The following is a 25,657-nucleotide window of genomic DNA, read 5'->3' as shown; positions in this document are numbered from 1 at the left end:
AGGTCCAAGATGATTACTCTACACATTTTATGAAAATGGAAGAGAAGAGGTGGGGGAAATACATATTTTATCTCATTTACACCCTCTCATATATGAGATAGGTATTACGTATGGTAGAACAAATTGAGGTTTGGAGATGTTGAGTAATTTACCAAAAGCATCACACAGATAGTAGAGTTAGAATTTGAATCTTGGTCTGTCTTTCCTTAAGGCTCTGTTGTTTTCCTTTTATTCTATTTTATCTCCCTCCATGGAAAGACGGAAGAAATGTGATTTAACTCTCTAGACCTTTGGCATGTAAGCTTGCTTTCCTTTTTTTCTTGAATGAATATGGCATGACTCCTTTGATCATTTTATATCTGGCTTAAGGGAACACTCAGGGTGGGAAGGATAGCAGAGTTGTCTAAGTTATTACAAGAACATCAGCTTTAACAGAGAACCTACTTCATCAACCATTCATTGAACAATTTACACAGCAAGTGATTTAAGTGGCCAAGGAGAAGAAGTGTGCACGGGCTTTGGGGAAAGGTGGACTTGGATGGAAGCCCAAACTTTCTATCTGTGCAACAACAGTGGACATCTCTCTTAATTTCTTCAAGCTTTCTGTGCCTCAACTGCAAAATGGGGATAATAAGATGAACCTCATGTTGTTGAGAGAATCAGATATAAGAAAGAGACTGGCTCACTGTTGGCACTAAATAAATAGTAGCTATTGTTGTGACTGTTGTCAGTTTTGTTGTCATGTCTGTACCTATATGACATATTTTTTGGCAGCTTGATAACTTGAGGCCATCATTTTAATCATATATGTAATTAGGCAATATCATGTCATACCTGCTTAATGATTAAGAATGAGACATTCCTAGACATGAGTCCCCGTGCTGCCACTTGCTTGCTAATTGGATGTCTTAGGTCTGGTTCCTGGAAGTGAGCCTGAGACAGGGATGCTTTTTTAAGTGGTCGATTGAGGGTGCTTTCAAGAGGATGGGAGCAAGAGAAGAGGGCTAAGGTAGAGGAAGAAACCAAGTAAGGATTTGGTTTTAGCTGGATCCCACCAGGAGTTCTGGAGCAAGCACTGTACCACAGAGTCAGTCTAACCTTGAAGCAATAGGGAAAGCCTTTTGTGCTCCTGCACTCCCCTCCTCATCCCCACAGCCTTCGTCAGTTAGTTATGGGCTGTGGGCTACTTCCTGAGTCGGGGCATGAAACCTCTCAAACAGAGGTGGCTTCTGTTGGCCTGAGGGCAATTCCCCTTGGAAATGGAAGCAGGGAAGGGGACCGCTCTGAACCAGGAGCAGTCAGCATTCCCAGCAGTTGGGGGATGGGTGCACTGCCCAAGAGATGGGGTGAGGCACACTAGTTGACCTTGAACATATTGCTTACTTCTCTAAACTTCAGTTTCCTGGTCTATGAAATGGAGATAATAATAGCAACTCTTTTTATAGTGTGTAATGGCGTTTAAATGAGATACAGTGCATAAAAATCTTTTTGATGATGCCTGGCACATAGTGGTCAATAAATGACAGCTATTATTATTTAAACTATTATTTTTGGTTTCCATAGACACTTTCTATAGTTTATTATTCAAACTGGAACTCTTTTAAAAGGGATGCCAAAATAATCATTCTGGGACAACAAGAACAAACTGGAACTGTTTTAGCCAAACCAGGTGCATGGTCCTCCTTAACTGATAAGGATCAGATCTATGTCTTTTCTGTCAGCAATCTTGTCACAGTGGAGCTTCTCTTGGGCAGGAGCTGGTAGGATTTGAGGCTGAGGGTCTCCAGGCTGGACTGCAGGAATGTATTTAAGTGGCCATTAACAAGCCTTGTCTGGTTTGTGGCTCAAATTGGCTTGCGGTGGAAAGGCACTAATGGATTGGGGACATTTATTTTCCCAGACTGATTTATAGTGAGAGGCTGCATGAAACTGCTGGAATGAGACCAATCGGATGAAAAATGGTTTCAGCCAGTCATGGCTCCATTGGCTGATCTGAAAATGGGCTGAGGGCAGGCCACACTAGAGGAAAGCCAACAGATTGATGGGATCCTATATATCGTAAGAGTAAAGTATATTGAAGAGGGAGAGGGAACTAACATTTATTGAATGCCTGTTATGAGCCAAGAACTGAGTTGCCTAATCTATACTCTTTGTTTCATTTTATCCTAATGTCAATTCAACAAGACCAATATTACTATCTCCATTTTAAAGATGGAGAAACTGACATTCAGAGACATGTTAAGATAGCAAACTGCAAAATGGAAGAGCAGTGTGATGATCCAAGTTCTGCCTTGTTCCTGGATTCTTTATATTTAGGAGTAAGAAAATCAGAAAGACACAGTGACAAAGGTACAAAACACACACAGAGAGAGAGAGAGAGAGAGAGAGAGACAGAAAGAGAGAGAGAGAGAGATAACAGAGAGTGAGAAACCAAGAGACACAGACAGGCAGACAGACACAAAGACTGGAATCAGGAATATATAGAGAGAAACACGAATGCATTGGGCTGATTTAAAGTATAACTGATAAGACTCAAAACTGTGGCCGTCTTGCCCCTCCAAATAGGCCGTCGTGTTTCTGCACCACATCCATTTTGCTGTCATTTCTGAGTTATGGGATGCTTTGGGGATCCATCTAGGATCAAAATGCTATGACTTTTGGCCCAGAATATTCATGCTAATTAAACACAATCACCACTCCTTGGATCCACTCAAGACATCTGAGTCCTTCCTCTGCCCCTTTGCCTCAGTTGGGCCATTGCTACACTGGCGACTGGAGTGCAGGGTGTCCCAAAACAATACTACATTAAATTGTCACTGACAAAGTCAATCCAAAGAAATATGACCAATATGATCTTCCCTGTTTGTCAAATAAACAAATCAAGTGCATGAGGTTAAGTGACACAGATGTTTCCAAAATTGAGAAATTGCTTGGAGGGTATCTAATACCCAAGCCAGGAGCCACTCTGGCACAGAGATCAGGATAAAGTGTTCTGAATCACTCTGAGTTGGATGGAGATATCGGGATTTGACGGGAAAGGATGACGTGGTGCTGAGTCACATTGAGCCCCATTTGGCGATGAGAAGACAGAGATGCTACCTCAGGGGTCTTTCTTATTCATCGAAGTTTGCAGTTTCACATTAACTGTGTTCTCCCTGGTGAGGGCTGGGGATGGTGACAATGTCTGCTCTTCGACCAATGATGGAATGAACTTCTTGTGTCCCCGCAATTTGAGGAAGAAAGGAAGCCCAGAATCAGTGATTCTTGTATATCATAGAAAAAGGAAGTACAGAAATCTTAAAGAACATCTGACATGTAGTAGATTCTCATAAGCAGCAGCCTGATCTCAATTATACAGACGCTAGTCAGAAATCAAGGGCAGGTGGCTCATGATGGGCAAAGATGACTGATGGTCATGCTCACCCTACCCTCCAGTGGCAGCATCTTTGTAGCAACAAAGCTTAATACCCTTGTCTACTTTTCATCTGACCCTCACAACCGCATGAGGTTATCATCCTTACTTCCTAGGAGGGGACACTGGGACTCAGGAGTAAGAGGACCAGTGCTTTCAGAGAGGAAGTGGAAAGATTGAGAAGCTACAACAGATCTGAACATTTCTGAACATTTCTGCCTCACTATGGCCGAGTGATCTTAAGCAACTAACACTTTCTACTTGTGCACATCCCCACCTTGGTAATACCCACTTCTTGGTATTGTGAAGACTGAGAGTCCGTGGAAGTCCTGACTGTTCCTTGAATAGACTGGGCACTCAATAAAAGTTATTTTCCTTCCTAGGTCACTTGGGCTGTAAAAAACAGACTTGGGACTTGATGCCATCCTCTTGTTCCTCGTCCTCCTACCAAACTTCATTGCCTTGCTATTCTCCCACCGATTTACATAGGATGCTGGCTTTCGAATCTTATGCCCAGGGTTGGGAATGGATTTGAACTGATCTCTTGCCATATGAGCCCTCTTTATTCCACTCATGAGTGGCAGCAGAGATTTCTTTGGTAGGCAGGTGTGCGTAGACTATCCAGGCTCTGGAGTCTGGTTCATTCTCATTCAAAGGAACCAAAATTCATGATCTTTTGGCATATTACTGACATTCGACATGGACAACAGAGCTCACCCAGGCATGGGGAAATAGCACCCTATGACCCCAAGTTCTTGGCACTTATCATTTTTAATAGGGATCTTTTTTGGCATCTTGGCATTTGTCATAGAAGAAAAAGTTTAATTAGAAGCAAGAAGAGACTCTTCATAGGAAAGGTCAGTGGGAGTGTAATTTCAAATTAGTTTGAGTCCTCTGTGTGTGATTTCACACATAAAATCAGTTGGAGCTATGGCATTAAAATGAGCAAATTTAATGTCTGAAGGCCCAGGAGACAAAATAGATACTCCAGTGAAAGGGGCTGTTTCACCTTTGAATGTGATAGTCTCTTGATGAGAGTATGCAGTGAGCTTCTGTCCTCAATCTCCTTCTCTTAGTGACCCTTGGCCTCTTAGCCAAGCCTCATCCCCAGTCACGAACATGCTGTCCAGTGCCTTCACAAACAGAACCCCCTTGGTAAGTAAAACATTGGGTCCTCTTACTCCTGATTTCTCTAAATGGATGTAGTCCCCAGAGCCCAGTGTGGAATAATTATCTTCTGTGAGAGGAATGATAATGAATGATTTCATGGACTGGCACTGACTATATACTCAAACTGGATGGGAAGCGGTATGCTTTTTTGGTTATGAAATAGTTAGTGTTGGAAGTGAAACACTAACCTGGATTCAAATCCTGGTTCTGATAGTTTTAGCAACCTCCATAACCTTAGGAAAAGGATTTAGTCTTTTGAAGCTTCAGCTCGTTCATCTGTAACATGGGTATAATAATAATATCTATGGGGCAAAATTTTTTATGTGTGGGAATAAAAGATAATGCATTCGAAGTACCTAGTAATGATGTTGCACATTTAATATTTGTTGAATGAATGAAATCCTTATCACATAGTATATGTTTAATATATACTAATTATGGGGATGCAAAGAAATAAGACATTAGAAAGACGCTCCATACTTCATAAAGTTTGGTGACTGGAGTCCTTGTTGAGACTCCATATGTCTCCCCCAAAGAGTGTAAGACCTTAATATCGAAAGTAACCCAGATAGGATGTGCCACCATGTCATGACATGAACAAGAGCCAGATGAATTCCTGAAAAAACAAGAGGAAACAAAAGCAAAATGCATTGCGCTCCAACTGTGTGCCAGAAACTGGGCCAAGCTTAAAGATCTTTAAAAGGAAGACCAATTACTTCTGCTCTGATTCTCTTTATTTCAGCCATGCTAACCATCATGATGAACTTGTCCTTGGATATCTAGGCTCTTCCTTTCTCTTCCCTTCCACCTTTTATCTTTTCTCTCCCCGTGAGTTACTTTCAGGTGCTCCTGCTGAAATAAGCTTCCTTCTGGAGACTATGAAAGATGGTGCCCTTTTGCTCCAGCTGCCTGGCTCAAACTTAGCAGGTCCCAGTTCAAAGAGAACTTTTTTCTCCCAATTTTCTTATATCAAGTAAGAAATCTGATTGGCCCTTTGTGAATCACATACCAGTCCCTGGTTAGCTCTCCTTCCCTTCCCCCTCTCCCTTCTTTCTCTCCCAAGAGAATGAGGTGCTATGACTGGCCATATGTGTATCTCATGCCTTGCTGCCCTGACCTGGAATAATGGGGCATCATGATGGATGGCCCTACCAGAAATGCATGAAGGGGTGTGTGTGTGTGTGTGTGTGTGTGTGTGTGTGTGTGTGTGTGTGTGTGTGTGTTGGGTGGCGTAGATATTCCAAAAGGAATGGAGAGCAGTTACTAGAAGACTGCAGTAAGAAACACACTGGATTGATCAAATGGTAGGGTGAGAACTCTTCACCCAAAAAAGCGAAGAATCAGAGAGCGGACTGGAGAAGGCAGCTCCATTCCCTACCCTGGAACCTTACATTTCTCAGCACAAAGTTATTGAATCGTATGAAATAATATATATAATATTTTCAACTTCAAGGATCATCTCCTCTTAAATCTCTGCAGTAATCTTGGACATTTCAGAAACTATCTATTATCATTTAACTGATGAATGCCAAGCCCAGTGCTTGGTTAACAGTAGGCACTCCATAAATTTTTGGAGGATGAGTGAATATATTATCATATCTTCCCCAAATGCTAGGTGTACATTTCTGCAGAAATTGTGATTTCACTCGTAAATGTGGCTTTCTCCATACAAACAGTGGCCATTCCAAGCCGGTGTGGTTTCAAGCTCCCCTTGGTCATCCTGGCTTTATCTGACAAGAGGCCTAAATCTCTCCAGCATGCAGGTCTTTTAGAGGGAGCTTGAAAGAATACCAAAGGAGCTATGTTTTCAGGGAGATTTACCTGTCCTTAACACAATCCGTTCTCTTGAAACTGAAAGTTCATCTCTAATAACTGCTTTCCCTAGGCTGGGAAATGTGGTTCTCTGACTTCTCAGGATGCTCTGTAATTTTCTCCTTATCAACATCGAATTGAGTGCTGGAGGCCAGGGCTCTTGGAGAGAACCAACTGCGCTGCTTCTAATGATTGCTATTCTGAGAGCACTTACTCCAGCATTCCTGCAATGCTTACCTACCTGGGGACCCCAGGCCCCAGCAGCCTGGATAGTAAAACAATATTTAACTAAACTAAACTTACTGTGGTAATCATTTTGCAATATATGCATATATTAGATCCTTATGTTGTACACTTAAAATAATACAATGTCAATTATATCTCAATGAAACCAGAAAATAAATAAATAAATATTTCAAACTATTGGGGAAAAAAATACTTTAAAACAAACAGTATGTCCATGACTCTGTGTCTCTACCTTTTTTTGTAAGTATCAGGACCCCCAAACCCTACCCTGCAATACTTTCCAGTAGTCGCAAGGGTTGCCTAGGGGCTGTGGCAGGGGCACTCAGAAGCAGTTCTTCTGGCTCCCCCATTGATTCTGACCCTCTCCTATGCCCTCTCCTGCACCTCCTACTGTACACCGAAGCCGTAAGTGTGTTTCCCATGTCGTGTCCACTCCAGGCAGAGTCTGGCCTTCTGCTTCAGCGGTCGCCCCTGCCCACCCAATATAGGTTACAAAGCAACATATGCCACCTATATCTAATGCGCTTGCTGTTCGGAGTTAATACTAATGACACTTGGTACTAATTATTTATCACTGTTATGATCATAATGACCTTTACTGAGTACTTTCTGTGTGCCACAGATACTGTGTGAAACATTTTAGGGAGATTTCTATGATACCAAACATTTTTCAGATAAAGAAACAAGATCAAAGAGGTGAGGGAACTTACTAAAGACCACAGAATTAATAAGGCAGGGAGAGCTGTGATGTGAGCCCAGGTTCATCTCTCTCCAGGGCCTACGTCTGCACTCATTTTGTACCCATCTTTCACTGCTCTGTCTTAGACACAAGCTCCTGGAGGTGAAGGGTAATCTGAGTAGTGGCAAATACCACATTCAGAATCAAGCCTTCCTCTTGTATTGCTATAGGCTTCTTCATCTAGGCTTATATTCTGCAACTCACATTTCCCTTAGGATGAGTTTTATTTGTTTGTTTGTTTGTTTGTTTGTTTGTTTGTTTGTTTGATTTTTACTTACCCCCAGAAGAGTTATCTACTCTTCATGCAAATAGATACATAGTGGGGCAGCCCCACTGCCTGGAATAGTCTAAATTCTACAGTGAACTCTGAGGCTTTCAAACTGTACTTTACATATAACCCTTCCCTTCCTCCCAACACAGGCACACTTGCTTCTTTAAATAGACTCTCCATCAAGTTACAGATTTTCTAAGGTCCCTTGTTTAAATCAGAAAGAATTGCTTTTCATTTATCTATGCTATGTCTAGTTCAATCAACTAATGAGGTGCTATTAAACCTACTGTTCCTATGATTGATTTGAGCGATTTTGTGATTGGATTCTCTTTATCCTCCTGGCTACACTTGCTAAAATTTTTCTGATCAGGGACCTTGTGACAAGCTCTGACTCAACATCTTGCAGTCAGAACCAGAACCAGAGATGTGTAACATGGCTAGCAATGTGCCCACCTTCTTAAAACAGTGCTTTCACGTTTATCTGCCTTCGGATCCTCGAGAACCCTCTCTGTCTGACCACAGAGGAGATGGTCCATACCTCTGGGACTGCTGCTTCATGTGAAATAAAGAGCAAAGGCGATTTTCACCCTCCTGCCCCCTGGGAGCCTCGTCGTCTGTCTCTGTCCTCAGCCAGCAGCACTTGAGGGAGACTTAACTTCTTCCTGTTGCTCTTTCAATGCTCTTCTTTTCCTATTCTTTTTTTCTTTTTTCCTTTTGTGTCCTTGGCGTAGCTGGTCCTGCTCCCTCATGAATAGGAGCCTGACTTCCAACAGAATTGAAAAGCACTGTCAAATTCTATTTGGTCCTTTAGAAAACACCAAAGCTGGATCCATTCATGCTACAGAGAAAATTTTCTCAAAAACGTTCTCTTCCCGTCTACATCTCCCCAGCGCCTCCTGTTCCCTCCGAATTTTATCCCTATGCTCTTCAAACTCTCCTGGCCTCTCGATCCCTGCCCTCGCTATCTCTTGTCTTTTACACCTATCTTTGCTCACCTTTCACATCTATTCTTTTTATCTGTCAGGAGTAAATCTTTGCTCTTTGCAAAACACATACATCAAGCAGGTCTTTGATCTTAGTTTTTTCCCTTACCACTACACACAAGGCTGCCAGCCATGCTTGGCTAAGAGATAATTCCCTTTAGCAAGAAGAAAGAAGAACCACTCCTAAGTATTTTACTACTACACCTTCAGTGGAGAAATTATTATTATTTTTTTTTTTTTGCGAGATTAGAAAGCGCCCTGTGCTAAGCAGTGAAATTGAAAGATGAATTTTAAGACAAACTCTCTGGAGTTGCTCATAGTGTATAGTGAAGCCAGCAGGGTAGTGATGCTGCTACTGCCTCCTTCTCAGGCTAATTAAATTTAAATATTAATAAACTAAGATGAAGAGTTCGGTCCCTCAGTCACACTAGCTGCAGTTCAAGCATTTTGTGACTACATATGGCTGGTAGCCCCGCATGGGAGCACAGGTACAGAACATTGCCATCACTGCAGAATGTTCAATTGGACAATGCTGCTTCATCTTCACCCCATTTTTCCTACTGAAATGACTGTTTTTACTAAACACCGTTTTAATCAGCAGCAATGACTTAGGAGATAACTGTCATGTTATAGCAAAAATGGACTGTATCTTTATGGAGACCCTGCCCCTTTGAGTCTCCTGTGAGAAGTCAGTGATCACTTTACACTGCTGGATACTGCCTTCTCCCCGCACCCGCTCCCAACCCTGCCATGGGAAGGCTGGGAGAACCAGAGCAAAGGGCATACCTATTCCTCAGCGATACTTTGCTGTGGAGGCCTCCGCGATTCCTGCAAAGTGAGTTAATAACTGCCCTCTCTGTGCTACCCCTGACTCCTGTACTGCCTCCTGTTGGGGAACTGTCATACCATGTAGTTGTTTATTTCTGAACTCCTGGGAAACAAAGATGTCATTGTCACTATTTTAACATTAGTACTGAGCCAAGCCCCAAACCAGGGAGGGTTTGCTGAATTTAAATATAATTTGAATATTTTACATTACCAATCACTGCCAGGCACCTGGTTGACGTCAATGACTTGGTCAACATTTAACATGGAGCATAGAGATTTTAACCTTTTCAGGAAACTTCTTAAGAATGAATACTTGCTGTGTACCCAGGAGAGGTCGAGAATAAATAAACAACTCCAGGTTCAGAAATCAACCGATTAGTCTTGGTATCAGCGAGAACTTGTTTTGAACCCATTTGTGCCATGCTTTTCTGTTTCTGTTGAAAACCAGCTCTTGATATTTAGATTCTCAATATATCTACTTGGCTATTTTGTTCTGTGTTTGAAATACTATTGAAGTGTATTTTGAATACTAATTTGGATGTATGACCTCAATATATTTTCTCTCCCGAGCTATGGTGCCCCCATCATCAGTCCAGACTTTATGGCTAAAGGGATTCAGGTGGGGCAACAACAAGCATTATTAATAAGTAAAGTAGTAGATAATGAAAAACATCGAACATGTAAGAGAACTTCATATGTCTTGTATAGCGGCAGAGGTCTGTTTATTTAAAATAGTGGTTAGGGTGGGTATGACACAGGATCTGTGGAGCCAGACACCAAGGGAAACAGTGTCAGGAGCCACAGACCAGCGATAGGGAGAAGAGAGTCTGAGTATCTATAACACACTCCTTTCTACTTCTGATGGAGCACAGGTGACTTCTCTATCCTGAGGTCCATCCAGGACAATTCTGGCTGTTCTCAAATAAGAAATGCCATTTGAGATTTGCATAAAAGGTGTCCTTGTTTTAGAGGAGTGTTTTTTCCTTGCATAGCAGATTTGTATCAGTCTATTCTCACAGCTTTGAGATAAGAAAGTGGAAGCTTAAACAAACAAACAAACAAAGAAAAGAATTGGGAGCAAGATTTTCTGACATCAATGCCTATTGTCTTAGGTATTTTCAAGTTATCAGCTGAGATGAACAAACAAAAACAAAAACTTCAGTTCTGAGGAAATGAGAAAAGGACTCAGACACCTGCTTCTTTGTCCCCACTTGGATTCGGAGTTAAATGCTCTGATGAATGTAGCAGTAGCAAGTCTCCAGAAGAGTAAAGAAAGGCACACACCTTCCTGGGCCACTCCTGCTCAGAATGAAGCCTCACATTACCCCTCTTGCTCTTCATTAGAGCAGGCAGAGGCTGCCATGGATGCTGGCCATGGGTATTCGCTTTGACAGTGTTCTCTTGGTATCCGGGTCTCCTCCAGCATTCTGTAATCTGACTTCCCATGGACACATAGAAAGCTTTGAGCTACTATTTTTTCATGGATGTCCCCAAGCAATTTACTAATCCTGCATGTATTTTTTAATAACTGAGAATTGTTTATAAGACCATGTAAAAGGCTCTTTTTGCCCCCAGCATTATTGAGATATGATTGATATGTAACATCTTGTAAGTCTAAAGTATACAATGTATTGATTCGATAATTTATAAATTGCAAATTGATTACCACCACAGTGCTAGCTACCACCTTCATAGTTCCCATCACATAGTTCCCGTTTATTTTTTTGTGGTAACATTCAAAATCTACTCCCGTGTGCATTTTGACAGTTCATCTGCCTTTACCCTTCTCTTTTTTTTTTCTAGTCTCTATCCCTTCCATGATTCTTTGATCCCTTCGAGTCCTCCATTTCCCTTTCCTCTTATTCTTATGGGTCCCAATTTTAAGGCCACATTCTCCTTTTTGCCTTCCCACCATTAGTTCTCAGATTTCCTTGACCTTTTCTCCTCAGGGACCACTGTGCAAAGGTGCTCTATAAATATCCACCATCAGTGACAACTGCTTGGTGACTGTGAGGAAATAAAACCCTGAAAGGGAGATGACACCACCCCTCCTGTAGTGGATAATGGGCACACCACTCAGAAGAGCCTTTTAGGACCCAGGTGCTCATTCTCCCAGCTGCTGGGAGGGATGGCTGTTGAAGACTCATGGCTCCATCCCTCCTGAGGAATTGCCCTCAGCTGGAGGACACCTCCTTGCCCAAGTTTGCACACATCCCTCTCCTGGGGCAGCTCTTATCTGACGATTAGCTGATGCAAGGGTACAAAAGCCCAGTCCCCTTGCCTCAATTCATGATGACTTGAGGATTCAACCTGGCTTGGGGGGTTTCCATTGATAAATTGAGTCCTTTTTACTCCTACATCAGTATTCAACTTCTTCCTTTACTCAATTCAGCTTACCGCACACCCATAGACATGTTTTTTTCTAGATCCCTCCCTAACAGACCTTCTGCATGCAAATCTCAGTCTCAGAGTCTGCTTCCCAGGAGACCTGACCTGTGGCACCTTCTCTGTGTGATGATGATGGGGGTGATGGTGATGTGGTGGTGATGACAATAACAGCTTACTTACACTTATTGAGCACTTACTGTGTGTGAAGTTCTCTGTTTTACATATACTAACATAGGCAATCCACACCAACATTCCATAGTTGTTACTATTACATTTAAGATAAGAAAATTGGAAGTTCAAGGAAGTCAAGCAACACACTTGAGGAGGAGCCAGAAAGCTAAAGCTGAGAATTAAATTCGGCGTTGGTGATTGCAGAGGACCACTAGAGCCATTCTTTGGGAAAACTTTGTTTTTGACTTCACGATTTCCTTGTGCACCTCTCCTGGTGGCTATGTGAGCACTCGGCCTATACTTCTGTAAAACCGCTGCTTCGAAATGGGCCTTTCTGATTCTATTTCCCCATGGGAATTTTGAGCCTCTGCTAACTCGGATATCCAGTACATACTATATGTTCAGTGTATAGCAAGTGTTCAGTGTGATGGATGAGTTGAGAATTCCCCTCCTTGTAACTGGGCAAACTGAGTGATGGTCTCTTGAAAGGAGAGCAAAGCCTCTGGAGTCACGTCACTGGCTTTTATACCTTGGCTTTGTGAACCTCTATGTGCCTCGATTTTTTTCTCTGTAAATGTGGGTAATATCATTCATCTCTTAGCATTGTTATGGTTGTTATAAAAATTAAATGATATCATCCCTCTAAAGCACTTAGCATGATGCTTGATACATAGTAAGCACATCATTAAAGTTATCTATTACAATTACTAGCTGCAAATAATTACCATGTGCCATCATTAGAGAAATTAGAATGGGGGTTTCTAAGTGTCTGCTAGCATCCTGAGAACTCTTCACACAGTCACAAACCCTGCGTGAGAACCCTTCTCAGAAGGGGTCCATCTCTTCTTGAACATTCTTCTTCATGGGTACAGTTGACACTGGGCTACTAGAGCAGTTCTCTCAACCCTATGGCACATGAGTGTGTGTGCTGGACTAGAAAGACTCTTAGAGCTGGGGCCAGGTTGTGCACATATAGAGAAAAAAAAAGGAATAAACAAACACCATGATAATCCTGACATGCATCCAGAAAATTGATTGTGCTAGAGGCTCAGTCAGGCTGCACCCCATGTGGTCAGCAATCATTGCTATGAGGGGAGGGGAATTAACTGCCATTGTACACAATGAGTCCTATGGTCTTTACTAAGTACTTGTAACATATGAGTTCGAAGTATCTTAGAGCTATTTCATAGAATCATAAGAGTTCATGATTTGAAGAAACTTAAAACATGTCAGCTAGTCCTGTGTTTTAAATTCCCTGCATGGCATCTTTCATGGTCTTTATAAATACCCTAGTAACCACGAATGTGTCAACTTATCCAATATTTTTATCAGCAATTTGGACATAGAAGTCAATGATAATTACATTTTCAGAGAATACAAATGCAGAAGGAAGAGCCAAATTTTCGGATGAAAAGAATTAAGATCCAAGAAAGAGCCAGGCAATTTGGAATGATGAATCTAATCGAATAAGACCATAGATATGACCACATTTAACAAGAGTAAATAACATTCTTTGGAGTAGGATCGAAAAATTCAAATGCCTTAGAGGATGAGAGGGCTTTTCATTTTGCTATCTATTTAATAATCATCTATTAATTTTTGTCTTGCCTGATTCCAAAAAGAAGTTGAAATCGTTTTAAAAAAATGATACAGGAGCGGTTCTCTAAGTGTTCCCTAGACCACCACCAATAGCATCACCTGAAAACTTGTTAGAAATGCAAAGTCTTGGACCTCACCCCAGACCTACTGAGTTAGGAACTCAGGGATGGAGCCCCAAATATCTGTGTTTTAACAAGCCCTCCTGAAAATTCTGATGCACAATAAAGTTTGAGAATCACTGTAATAGAATTTAAGATTTAAAAAGATGGAAACTCCAGGACATTCAGAAAATTAAGAGGAAGATGAATGTTAGGATAACATAGAGAATGAATGACTAAAGCCCTGCAGTTTGGGGAGTGAGGTGGTACCAATTTGGCTCAAAACTTCCTAATAGCCAATGTCAAGAAAGAAATATAATCAGTTTATACACTGTACCGGGCCTGTAAGTTCCGAATAACCAACCCTTGCGCTAAGATTTGAAGAAAATTCCTCTGTCTTCATGAAGAAGCAAAAATACATTGTAACAAAGAATTTGCCTAACAATATCCCTTCAGTAAGTAATGAGTTTCTGAAGGTTATTTTTTTGGCCATTTATCTCTTAATTGAACCAGTGATGGGGCAAGCCTTGGAACTGCTGTTGAGTGTGAGATCAAAATACATGCTGGAGCTGTATTAATCTGCATCGATAAAGAAGAAGGCTGCTGGAAGAGGGCGATTTTCCTCACACTGTTCTTTGTGCAATGGTCTGACAATGGTTTGGGTACCCATGGTCAGTGCTGAAGATGCTGACAACCTGGGGAAAGAACAAGATGGCAAGAGACCTAAAACAAAACATACCCTTTCATAGAAACAGCCCCTGCTCTCCTTTCACCTGAAGAATAAAAGACGAGAGACTCTTTCCATGTTTATCATCTCTTCTTTGCTTTTCTTCTTTGGGTTAGTTTTACCTCAAATTAGAAAATTAATAAACTACAGCTGGGCTAGTTCTGTCATCCACTTAGTGGTGTCCTTTAAGAAATCATTTGTGTTCTCTTTAATATTATTAGTGTATCCAAAAGAAATTAATAGACCCCAAACCACAACATGGTAGAAGCCTACCATGATTTATAGATAACAGAATGACAGCCTAGCAGTCAAAAATTCAAGCTTGGAAGTCATATGAAAAGGGCTCATACCCCAGTTCTGGTACCTATTTGCAAAACGTGCTTTATCTTCTCTAGGCCTCACCTTCCTCTTGCACAAAATGGAGATTATAATGGTCCATACATAATCCCTAACATGTAGCATCATCATAAGGGGAGATGATGACTCTTGTATACTCTAGCAGATTGACTACTAGAATACTAGTGGGACACAAAATGAAAACAGCTAAATGTCTCATGAGACTTCACAGGGTTGACATCCATCACTTAATAGATAACAGAAAATAAAGTATAGTGGCCAAGCCTAGCTTGCCTTACTTCAGCTTCTAGATAGAATATAAGTATCCCAAGTCAGTATCTTTCATCAAGAACACCAAGTATCTGTCCCTCCCTACCTAAGCTTTGATTTTGATAATCTTTGAAGCAGAACTCACAGGACAAAGAACCATCAAGCGACCAGAGTGTGAGAGATGGGAGTGCTTCAGAGACTCTGCCAAAGCCCCGCAGTTCACTGATGGCAGCATAGGACCTGGACCCTGCACTCTGCATCTGTTTCCTTTCACCATTTCCTTTTAGTCTTGTTCCTGAATCTTGAAAGCAATGATTTTTAATAACATTTGATGTACTGCATTTGAGATTTCATAATGTCGTGGGCTATACAATAAGCAAGGAGTTTGAAGACATTAATTCAAGTCTCAGTTCTGCCAGGTACTAATTGCGTTGTCTTCGACAAGTCAGTTCCCTTCTCTGAATCTCCAAGTTCATGTCTATTTAAGGGGAATAATAATATCTGCACTTCTTGTCTTTCTGGAATTGTTACAAGGTTTAATGGGATGTATATGAAAGCACACTGTAAACTGCATTATGCTATGCAAATGTAAGAGTATTATTATTTAAAGAAATTGTCCCCAAATTTCCTTGTATCTTCTATCATATCCCTCATCCTGTGATTTGAGTTTTTCAGAGTCCCTTTCTCAAACCCCTGCCTCCATTTTTTCAGAAGGCTATGTCTCAGTAATAACCCTTTAAGCCTAGCCTTTGACTAATAATTTGGTATGGGAGGAAAAAATAAGGCTTATTTAGTAAAATTATACCAATCCTGGAGGAAAAAATAGGATTACCTAGAAAAACATTATGTGAAGCACTTTCCAGCATTATTTTTTTCAAAAATCTCAAATGTTTAAGAACCGTATAAAAATTGGCTAAGAGGGACATCTTAATATCACCTGCTATGTCGGTCTGAGTCATCAGGTAGTCATTTGCCACCCCCCAAAAATTTCCAGGTGAAAATCAAATTACCTTAGAGAATACAGGAAACTATAGTTTTGAAGATGTATAGCTTGATATGTCTCTGCTTTTTCCCTGTCGTGACGGAAAAGAAGTGTTAGACAGACCCAAGTTTAAGTCCATGGCTTACACCATTCACTGTTTGTGGGGTCTTGGGCAAATAACTTTTTGTCTCTAAACAATGTTATTTGTTTTGTGTGAAAAAACAATGAGGTCAGTCATGTCAGTCTAGTGGGTGCTTTAGGGTTCTTGATTATGGTATTTGTTTTAGCTTGTATCTTTCGGTTTTCTGCAACAGAGACCACACACATAATCCAAAGCAAGAGGTCCTATTATAAAGACATGTGAAGTAACAAAAACAAAACTCTTGGAAAGGAGAGAGCAGGAGGCACTGGGACTGGGCCTCACCAAGTGTGGAGATTGGACCCTCCCATTATTGGTAATTCAGCAGCGAAACTTGTAAAATCTCATCCTGGTTCAGGCTGTTGGGTTGACTCTGCTGCTCTTTGTGGTTTTTCTTTTGTGATTCCCCTACCGACTGGCTTTTTCACTTATGCTTCCCCAAAGCACAGGTCAACTAGGTCCCTCAATCTCAGTTCTATCTTTTGACATCCTTTCGCATACTAAGTTGTTCACTTGCTGCATATTTCCCAGTGCATAGTTTTTGAGGAAACATCCAGTTCGTAGACTAGCTCATTTAATTCATGCCAAGGAAGGTTTTTTTTGCTTAGATTATGAATGGTCACCCCTCCAAAATTGGGTCCACCGGCTGTCAATGAGATAAGGAGTTATAAACATGGTACCTTAGACATGTACCTCTTCAGCAAGGATGGTAATTTAAGTTCCCATAAAGAAGTAGTATGTGCAGTGTGTAATAGCTTGGGTTCTAGAATTTGCTTGAATTCAAATCCTGACTTTGACGGTTTCTAAAGATGTGACCTTAAGCAAGTTAATTAATCTTGCTGAGTCTCAGTTTCCTCATCTGAAAAATAGCTATGATAGTTATACCTCATAGGAGTATCATTGAATTTTAAATAACAAAAGCAAAGCAGTAAGCATATCTCAGTAAATGCTAACTATATCCATATTAAGTGGAGGTGTGTGGGCAGGCACCGTGAAACAGGTCTGGTATGACACATAAAGGTGCCCCATTAACAATCGTTCACCTCTTCTTTGTGTTGAGATAAACACTGACCCCCAGGATATATCTGCTTCACATTTCTTTCTGTAACCCTGATGAAATCACTGCATGCCTTACTGAGGAAATGGGATGCTACAGGTTTTTATAAAGTGAGTGTTATCCCTTCTCACTGGAATTGGGTAGCAGGATCTCAGTTTACCACCACCGTGCCCGTTCTATGCTGGATGGAGACTGGAGGCAGGCCTACTGAGCAGCGTAATGAATGTCAGAGATGAAGCCTTCGCCAGGGGCTAGCATGTTGACAGAACTGTCAAGTAATTTCTTCTGGCATTTCTCCATCACGGTCTTGGGAAATCAGGTTTTCATACAAAAGAAAACACAGTGAGCTAAAATATACATGAGATGAGATGCTGTGTTTGATTTGGAATATAGAAATTCTTTTTATTGTTATACAGTGTTTTATTTCATTGTGTTGGAAAATGGCCTATTTCACAGACGTGAAACTTCTACATAGCTGAAGTTTTCCCATTTCAGCTCTGAAACTATTTTTTATCCTTCTTTAATGGGAGTCTTCCTAAAATGTATCACATACTTCTTCCTTCTTAACAGAAGTTGCAAATTTAAAGGCTAGCTAACATTTATTGAGTACTTCCTATATATGTAGCAATATCAATTCCTTCCAGAATTCTGTGAGATAGTTACTATCATAACATCCATTTTACAGATGAGGAAATTGAAACTTAGAAAAGTTAAATAACTTATCCAAAGTTACACAGGTAGAAGTGATGGAATTGGTATTCATGCCCGGGTCTTCCCAAACTCTTTACAACCTGGCCATGTTATTGGAGAACATTTTGGTTAATGAATGACCCAATAACTATTAACCTCCAAAGTTGGATCTTTGAAAGTCTACACATACATTTCACGAATGTGTCCATTACTCTGAGCATCCCTTGACCACTTTTTAAAAGGAGTTAGTATATAAACTGGCATCACATATTTTTGAATATTCATATTTCTTCATTCAGCAGATGTTACTTGAGTACTTACTATGTTACTGTGCCAGGCACTCTGGAGGCAAAGAAATATAAGGCATACAGCTGCCTTCAAGGAGGGCATACATTAAAGGTACTCCAATGGGGCAATATGTAAAACCTGCCTGATTTGTAGCCAGGAAAACCTTAATAAGGTGGTGATTCTTGAAACTATTTTTCAAGGAAGCTATGCTCATCACCAAAATAAATTCTCTATGAATGAGACTGATGAGTTGAGACCAGGTGTAATTAGCTGTTTCCTTTGGCTTCAAAGAGGCCAAGGAAGAAATAGGTAAGCTGTACTTAAGAAGCTTTAGTCAGATGCTAGTGGGCTTTGGGCCAGAACGAGGACTTTGGTTTCCATAACTGAGTCTTTCTTAGATTGTGGCTTACGAAAACAGGAAGGATATTAGAACCACACCTGGCGGAAAAAAATACATGTTCGATGGGATGTGTTTTCTCATTTGATTAGTAATTGGGTGTTAAATGCAATTCTCAATTGTAGCTCTTAAAAAACACACATTTCGAAGTATTGGTAGCATCATTAGAAGCAAGTATATCATTTTCTAAGGCAATGACTTTGACATATGTAATAATTTTCTTATTTCAAAAGTAATGTGTTAGTAGAAAATACCTGATAACTTCTCTCATCCAGAGATAATTAAACATTCTGAAACAAATCCTCATCATTCCCATATCCATTGGTTCATGTCTTTGATCTCTTTTCTTCAAGTCACCCTCCTCCAGCTGGATATAATGTTGTCTCTTGATGCCTCATATTCACCTTATGGGGGATGTTGATGGCACAGTGCTGGTGTAACTTTGTGTGATGATTTAGGTGTGATGATTGGTTCGAGACCTTTTAAATTATATCTTTTTTTCTCTTTCTCATAGATTGGCTAATGGCCATTGTGTCTGGCTGTTTTCCATATATCTTCTTATAATTTCTTCCTAGTGTATTTTTTACCCACAATTAAGTGCTGGAATGGCTAATGATCAGGCTAGTCAATATATGTTTTTAAAGTAAGACTAAGGTTCTGAGAGAGAGCAAAGGGGCTATCTTTCAAATTAGAATGTAAACTCTGCAACTGCTATTTTAACTGCCAGGAAAGCATTGCTTGTCAATAGAGATAATTGAGTTTTGCTTTATTGGTGACATTGAGCTAAGTGCCATTACTATTAGGCATACTTTTCCAGAAAGAAAAAAAGAAGAAAAAGGAAGGAGAGAGGAACGGGGGGAGCCTGAAAGGGAAGGGTAGGGAAGAGAGAAAAAGCCAGGCCAGTGTGCTTTCTTTTGGATCTCATTTTGAATTTCTCTCTTTTCACATTTGCTGTTCACAGTGGTTTAAACTTCATTGACTTGATGGTGCGACAAGGGAATATCGACAACCCTCCCAAGACTCCCCTGGTACCAGGTTTTGAATGTTCTGGGATTGTTGAAGCTCTGGGGGACAGCGTGAAAGGATATGAGGTAATGTTTTGACTGGAATCCACTGACATAATAAAAGTTATGTGAAAATGCTTGAAATAATCTATGACATATTGTTATTGATGTCTTACTGTTTGGTTTTATAGCAATGTTTGTATATGATAGGACTTTTCAAATGTTTCATGCCTTTCTCGTGTACTGTCTTGAGGCTCTTGGCAACAGTCTGGTGACCAAAGGAAATCTTGTCCTCTCTTTTATTCATATTATACAGCTATTAAATAAAAGCATTTGGCCTTGGATTAATTAATTGTGCATACTCCCTTCTCCCAACAAGGCTTTCATTTTCCCATCACCTCAGGCTCAAAAATCAATTACAAAATACAAAAGTTGGGGAGAAATAACCTCTGTATCTTATAATTTGATTCCTTTAAATATCTACTTAACTAATGCATCTAAATGATCACTTATAAACCATTATTTCAGACATTGGCGAGGTGGCATTTTTGAATGATGACTTTAAAGCCTAAGGATAGAAGTATCTGACAATGGGACAAAACTGGCCATTGGTAGATGGACTTAGGAGTAGGGCAATGGATATATAAGAAGGGTTATTATGTCTTTCTGACTACTTTTTTACATGTTCAAAATTCTCCAAAATAAAAAAAAAATTAATTGGTGAAAAGATGTATGACTCTTCCTACCAATAAAATGCAAATAAAATAGAATCCATTCTGTAAAAACTGAAAAAACTGTGGGCAAATCAATTGCACAGAATTTCAGTAGTTTGGAGTCAGAAAAACCATGGATATCAAGTAAAAGAGCTCTCGCTTACAAGTACTTCCCCAGGGAGACATGAATGGAGCTAACATTTGAGAATCCACTATAACCAGAAACATGGGCAAGTTATCTTTGTTCAGCCTCACCGCAAGCCTGTGGTAAAGATTGTTATTGTCTCCTTAGAGATGAGGTGCAGAAGAGTTTAGTAATTTTCTGCGAAGTCCAAAAGGTGGTAAGTAGTAGTTGAACCTGGATTCAAGTTATCAGAGCCTTTTTTCTCTTTTTAAAATCCTATGATCTTGACTCTTGCTCCCAATCTGCAAACGCAGTACTAAACACCGGAGGAAAAATCCTATAAAATGCAATGCCAAAATGCCCTTGGAGTTGAATTTGAGCTTGCTGCTTAGTCTCAGTATATCTGAGCCTCAATATGATCCAAATTCGTTATGTTAAATTTCTGGAAATCTCATCCCACCCATCAGTCTTTCTGTCAATGGTTTCTAGATAATAGAGCAGAAGACGTTTGAGAAAGAAAAAGTAAGTGCCCTTTTTTTTGCCTTTCATATGACTTCACATTTTCTGTCCCTGGGTAAGCAATATAACCAGAGGCAGCACTATCTCTCTCTGAAAGTGCTGCATATAAGAAATATTATCTGCTCTTCACTCCTCCACACCATCCCAAAGGACAAGATCATACTACAAATTCTATTAATCCTGAGCATTAGATAACCTATTATTTTAGAATATTAACAGTAGATAGGGTTGTTGTTGGCTTTGCTTTAAAGGGAGAATTTACTATGCTTGATCTTATATATATCTCTATCTATCTATCTATCTATCTATCTATCTATCTATCTATCTATCTATTACCTTATATACGATCTTTCTTCTGCTAGTTTGCTCTGGCTTGCTTATTGTCAAACCTACCCTTCACCTCCCACTCCCTTCCAGTGACTTTCAGAGGCACAAATAAAAGAAACCACCTACAGGTTTCTAGTCAGGGTATGATTTTGGAGAAAACCAATACTAATATTCCCTCTATAATTTTGACTTAGGGTTTTCAATCACATTGGAGATGGAATTCCATGCAGCAGCATGCTGAACAATTCTCTTGGTTGATCGATTGCAACAGAGGCTTGAAAAATTGTTACCCGAGGCAGAGCCGTAAAGGAATAATTTGGGCTCCGTTGCCCACCAGTAATTTTTTTCATAATAGAATCAAATAATAAAGTAAATTGGATTATTTTTTAACTTACCTATCTCTGGACTCTGAGACTGGGGCTGATTAGGATGGCTTAGCTACTTTTTCCATTTTTATAATGAAATGGAAAAAGATGGAGCAAAGTTGAATGAGTAGCATGAAGCAGTCAGCCTTACTGTGATGGCAATGACCATCACTGTCCATCAAGGTAACTGTAATACTCTCTTCACTGCACTCTGTGTTTATACTGGAGGCCACTGGCTACTCTGGGGTACTGAGTCTATATCTTTGGGTTTTCAAGATTCTATGCAAAAGAGGATGACAGTGTTAGACCTCAGTGATCCTCTGGTCTAAGCCATTGCATTTAAGACAATAGTCCCAGCATTCGTCATTTGGTCTTCAACCTACCCAGGGATTAAGACACTCACTACCAGCGGGACAGACTCTCCTTTCCATCAGTTTCTTCATTAGACAGCTATCCATTCTGCTTCGTGAAATATGAGTCTGTATTTAGCTTTTGATCGTTAAACTGTGGATTCCATGAGATCAGGAACCAATCTGTTCTTTTTAGGAGATAACTTGATTGTTCTTTCCTCATTTTGCATGCACCGTGCCAAGTGCATTGCATGCATATTATGATAGTTAATCTTCGTAAGGACCTTTTCCTAATATTATACCTATTTTAGAGCTGAGAAAACTGAGACTTAAAGAGTTAAACTAACATTCCCAGACTTGGTAGGTTCCCCTGTTGTATACCCTTAATAACTTCATGTCTTCTTGATAGCACTTACCTTAGGCATGATGAATTAATTATTGGTATCTGGAGTCAGCCTACCTAGCTTTCCATCCTGGCCTAGCTGCTCTCTAGCTGCATAACATTGGGTGGGTGCTTTAATCTTTGTGTCAATTTAAATGTCTGTAAAATCTATGATCATTTATCTGTAATATGGGACTCTTACAGAGCCCTTCTCATAGGAGGCTTTTGTTGTTTGTTGAGTAGGGGTAGAAGAGAAATGTGCTAAGGTACAAAGAAATTAAAGCAGTAGAATCAATTTTAAATATATATAAACTAAAACACATAAATATATGAAAGCCATTAATTTATTAAGAATTCACTATGACTACAACAATTTGAATATTATATTTGAAAGTATAGTATAAGCCACTAACATAATCAAATAGCAGAATGGTTCACTTTAATTAGCACTTGGCAGCTCCTACAAGCTGTTAGTATTATTTCACTTATTTGTATTTCCTTTAGTAATGATATGCTATGAAAAAACTTAGCACACTATCATAACCACTTTAAAGGGATGACTGCTCTTTTTATTTATCTATTTATTTTTATATTTTTTGCATAGTGTCTGGATGTAAATATAAAAAAGAACACACTATTTAGCCATGCCTTAACCAGGGTTTTGTAAAGATTACATGAATGGAAACATGTGATATCCTTAGGACAATGTCTGCCATATAGTACTCGTGCGATAAATGTTAGCGGTTCCTCACACCTGGTGGCATGCTCCTATTTCACTCTCAGCCTGGTTACTCTTGTTTAGTCACCTGCACTTAGATTTATATGGTTCTTCTGATGCACCAGGTTCACATCCACTGGGACTGGAATTCAGTGCTAAACTCTGACGCAAATACTACAATGAACTAGCCTGTCAGGGAATCTGTATGGGGTGGCAGAGACCAAATGAGCAGTTTTACGCCTAGCCTTGTCCCGTTAACCTTCCTTGTGGCTCAGTTTTCCCCAGCTCCAAAACAGAGAGATTAGATGAGAGCTTAAGTCAGTGAAATGATCCTCCAACACTAACATTCCACAGTGTGTGATGTGATGTACACTGTATTTATGCTCAGGAAGAGAAGTAGAGAACCTGGCTCCCATAGCCCCTGGAAAGTTTTCATAGATGGGCTTCAGAGCATCCACAAATGCCTTAAAATTGGGAGGCAGGTGAGGGTGTGCATATTTGAGGGTTTTGTTTTTTTTTCTGAGAAGGAATCTATAGTTTTCATCAGATTATTATTTGAGAAATCCCTCAGAAAAGGTTATAAAACCTCTACTAACCCAGTGCTTCCTTATATCTATCCAGATTGGGGACCGTGTCATGGCATTTGTCAATTACAATGCCTGGGCAGAGGTGGTCTGCACGCCTGTAGAGTTTGTCTACAAGATCCCAGATGACATGAGCTTCTCTGAAGCTGCTGCATTCCCCATGAACTTCGTCACAGCCTACATGATGCTCTTTGAAGTTGCCAACCTCAGAGAAGGGATGTCTGTGCTCGTGCACTCGGCTGGTGGTGGTGTGGTAAGTTGGCTGCTTGTGAGTCCTCTTCCTCGATATCATTATGGTGAAAGTGGAGGGATGCTCAGGTGACAGTGAGATTCCTATATGAGATCTATGTCCATTAGGAGGGATGATCTGTGTGGTTCTGGTGAAGCTCATGTGGACAGAAGAGCTCATAGAGATGACTGTGTTGGGGATAGGGTGAGCCTCAGGGATGGTTTCTCTGGAGTTTGGGAAGGTCTCCAAGGTGATATGTTAGGACTTAGTGGGTCTCAGAGACAGTTTCTGTCCCGAAGCATTGTCAGTCTTGGTGTCAATCACTGTGAGATGCCTTACAGTCCTGTACCACTGTTATTTGAAATGCCAAAATGGTGGATGAGTTACCTTTTCAATAAATTGCCATGGATTCTAGATTGTTCCCATATTAATGACATCCTTATTCATTTGTATTCTGATTTACTTTCTTGAGTGGGAGAGAGGTAGATGGAGATTGTACTAGGACAGTGGGAATTACACATAAACCTAAGTGTACTCATGAGGGTTGTTGCACATGCAAATGTCATCTGTCAGGTGTGTTTTTGACAAGGGGGAGAATAATGGAATTAAAAGTTGATGCTCTAGAGTTCAGGGGTGGGAGAAATTTCTTTCAGGGTGTGGATGTATCTCAGAGCCAGTCACTCAGTACATATTACATGCCTGCCACATGGCAAGCACTATGTACCAGTCATGGTCTACTGGGGTGGGAGTATAAGTCTATAGTCTTTCTAAGACTGAAAGGTGTTACTCATTAATTCAAGTATTTATTGAAAACATACTATATTCTGGACTCTATGGGTTAGATATAAGCAAGAGAAGGTCCTGATATATAGTCTGATTTTTGAGAAGTTCTCAGTGTTGCTGATTCTGTGATTTGATGAACTCAGAGATGAACCCTTATGGTTGGGTCTAACTTGAATATATTTTCACTGGAGGTTATGCTAACACTGATTTTTTAAAAACTTGGCTTTCAACATTTCTCAAAACCTTACGTAATATAAAGCACATTTCTATTTTTCCTTCTGAGAAGACAAGCTCACATACAAAAAACAGGAAGGCAAAGAGCTGAAGCTTTAGGAATGCCTAAATAGGAGTATCTTCAATCACTATAGCAAAATTTGCTGATGTCTTTTGATCATGAGTACAGATATAATAAAAGCTAAATATCCCTTAGAAAAGAAATGGATTCCAGTGCCAAGTAATCTGCTAATGGCAAGGAAGCCATTTAGAATTCTGGCATTTATAATCTTAGTTTATTCAGCATACAAAGCATTAGAGACTTGTTTTCATATTATCAACATAAGCTCCCATCTTTATGATGGTGCTAAACTCAGTTCTGCTGTGAGTCAGTGTTTAAACATTGGCACTGATGATGTTTCCTTTCATGTTTTTTTTTTTTTTCATTTGTTTGTTCCTGGAACAAAGGAGAATGTGTCAGGAGCATGTGTCTCACAAAAGAGAAAAAAAAATCTTCAAAAATAAAAAAAATTTTACCATGCCTTATTCTGGGCTTACAGATATTATAATAAGAACTAAAATGTGAAACAGATGAAGGAACTGGGGAGAAAAAACAAGGGTAAGAAAATAAGTTGGCATATATAATGAAGGTTATGATGTTCTAAAGCTTTATTGAAGATGGACAACAATCTTGGCTTAGCTTCCTTATTTTCCAAATAAGTCAAAATGACCAGCCATGGGAG

General features: G+C 40.1%; 1 protein-coding gene across 1 annotated transcript in view; it reads left to right on the top strand.

The window, feature by feature from the left end:
• Window positions 1-2,258: 2,258 nt before the first annotated feature.
• Window positions 2,259-25,657, top strand: part of VAT1L (vesicle amine transport 1 like) — a 139,335-nt gene continuing 115,936 nt past the window's right edge. The window contains exons 1-4 of the mRNA XM_011356652.2: window positions 2,259-2,349; window positions 4,489-4,567; window positions 19,565-19,694; window positions 23,727-23,942. Of these exons, the coding sequence (XP_011354954.2) occupies window positions 2,259-2,349; window positions 4,489-4,567; window positions 19,565-19,694; window positions 23,727-23,942 (516 nt within the window). The remainder of the gene's footprint in view (window positions 2,350-4,488; window positions 4,568-19,564; window positions 19,695-23,726; window positions 23,943-25,657) is intronic.

Source organism: Pteropus vampyrus, unplaced genomic scaffold (assembly GCF_000151845.1).
Source record: "Pteropus vampyrus isolate Shadow unplaced genomic scaffold, Pvam_2.0 Scaffold29, whole genome shotgun sequence".
In the NCBI taxonomy this organism is placed as follows: domain Eukaryota; kingdom Metazoa; phylum Chordata; class Mammalia; order Chiroptera; family Pteropodidae; genus Pteropus; species Pteropus vampyrus.
This window is presented reverse-complemented; position numbering and strand designations above follow the sequence as displayed.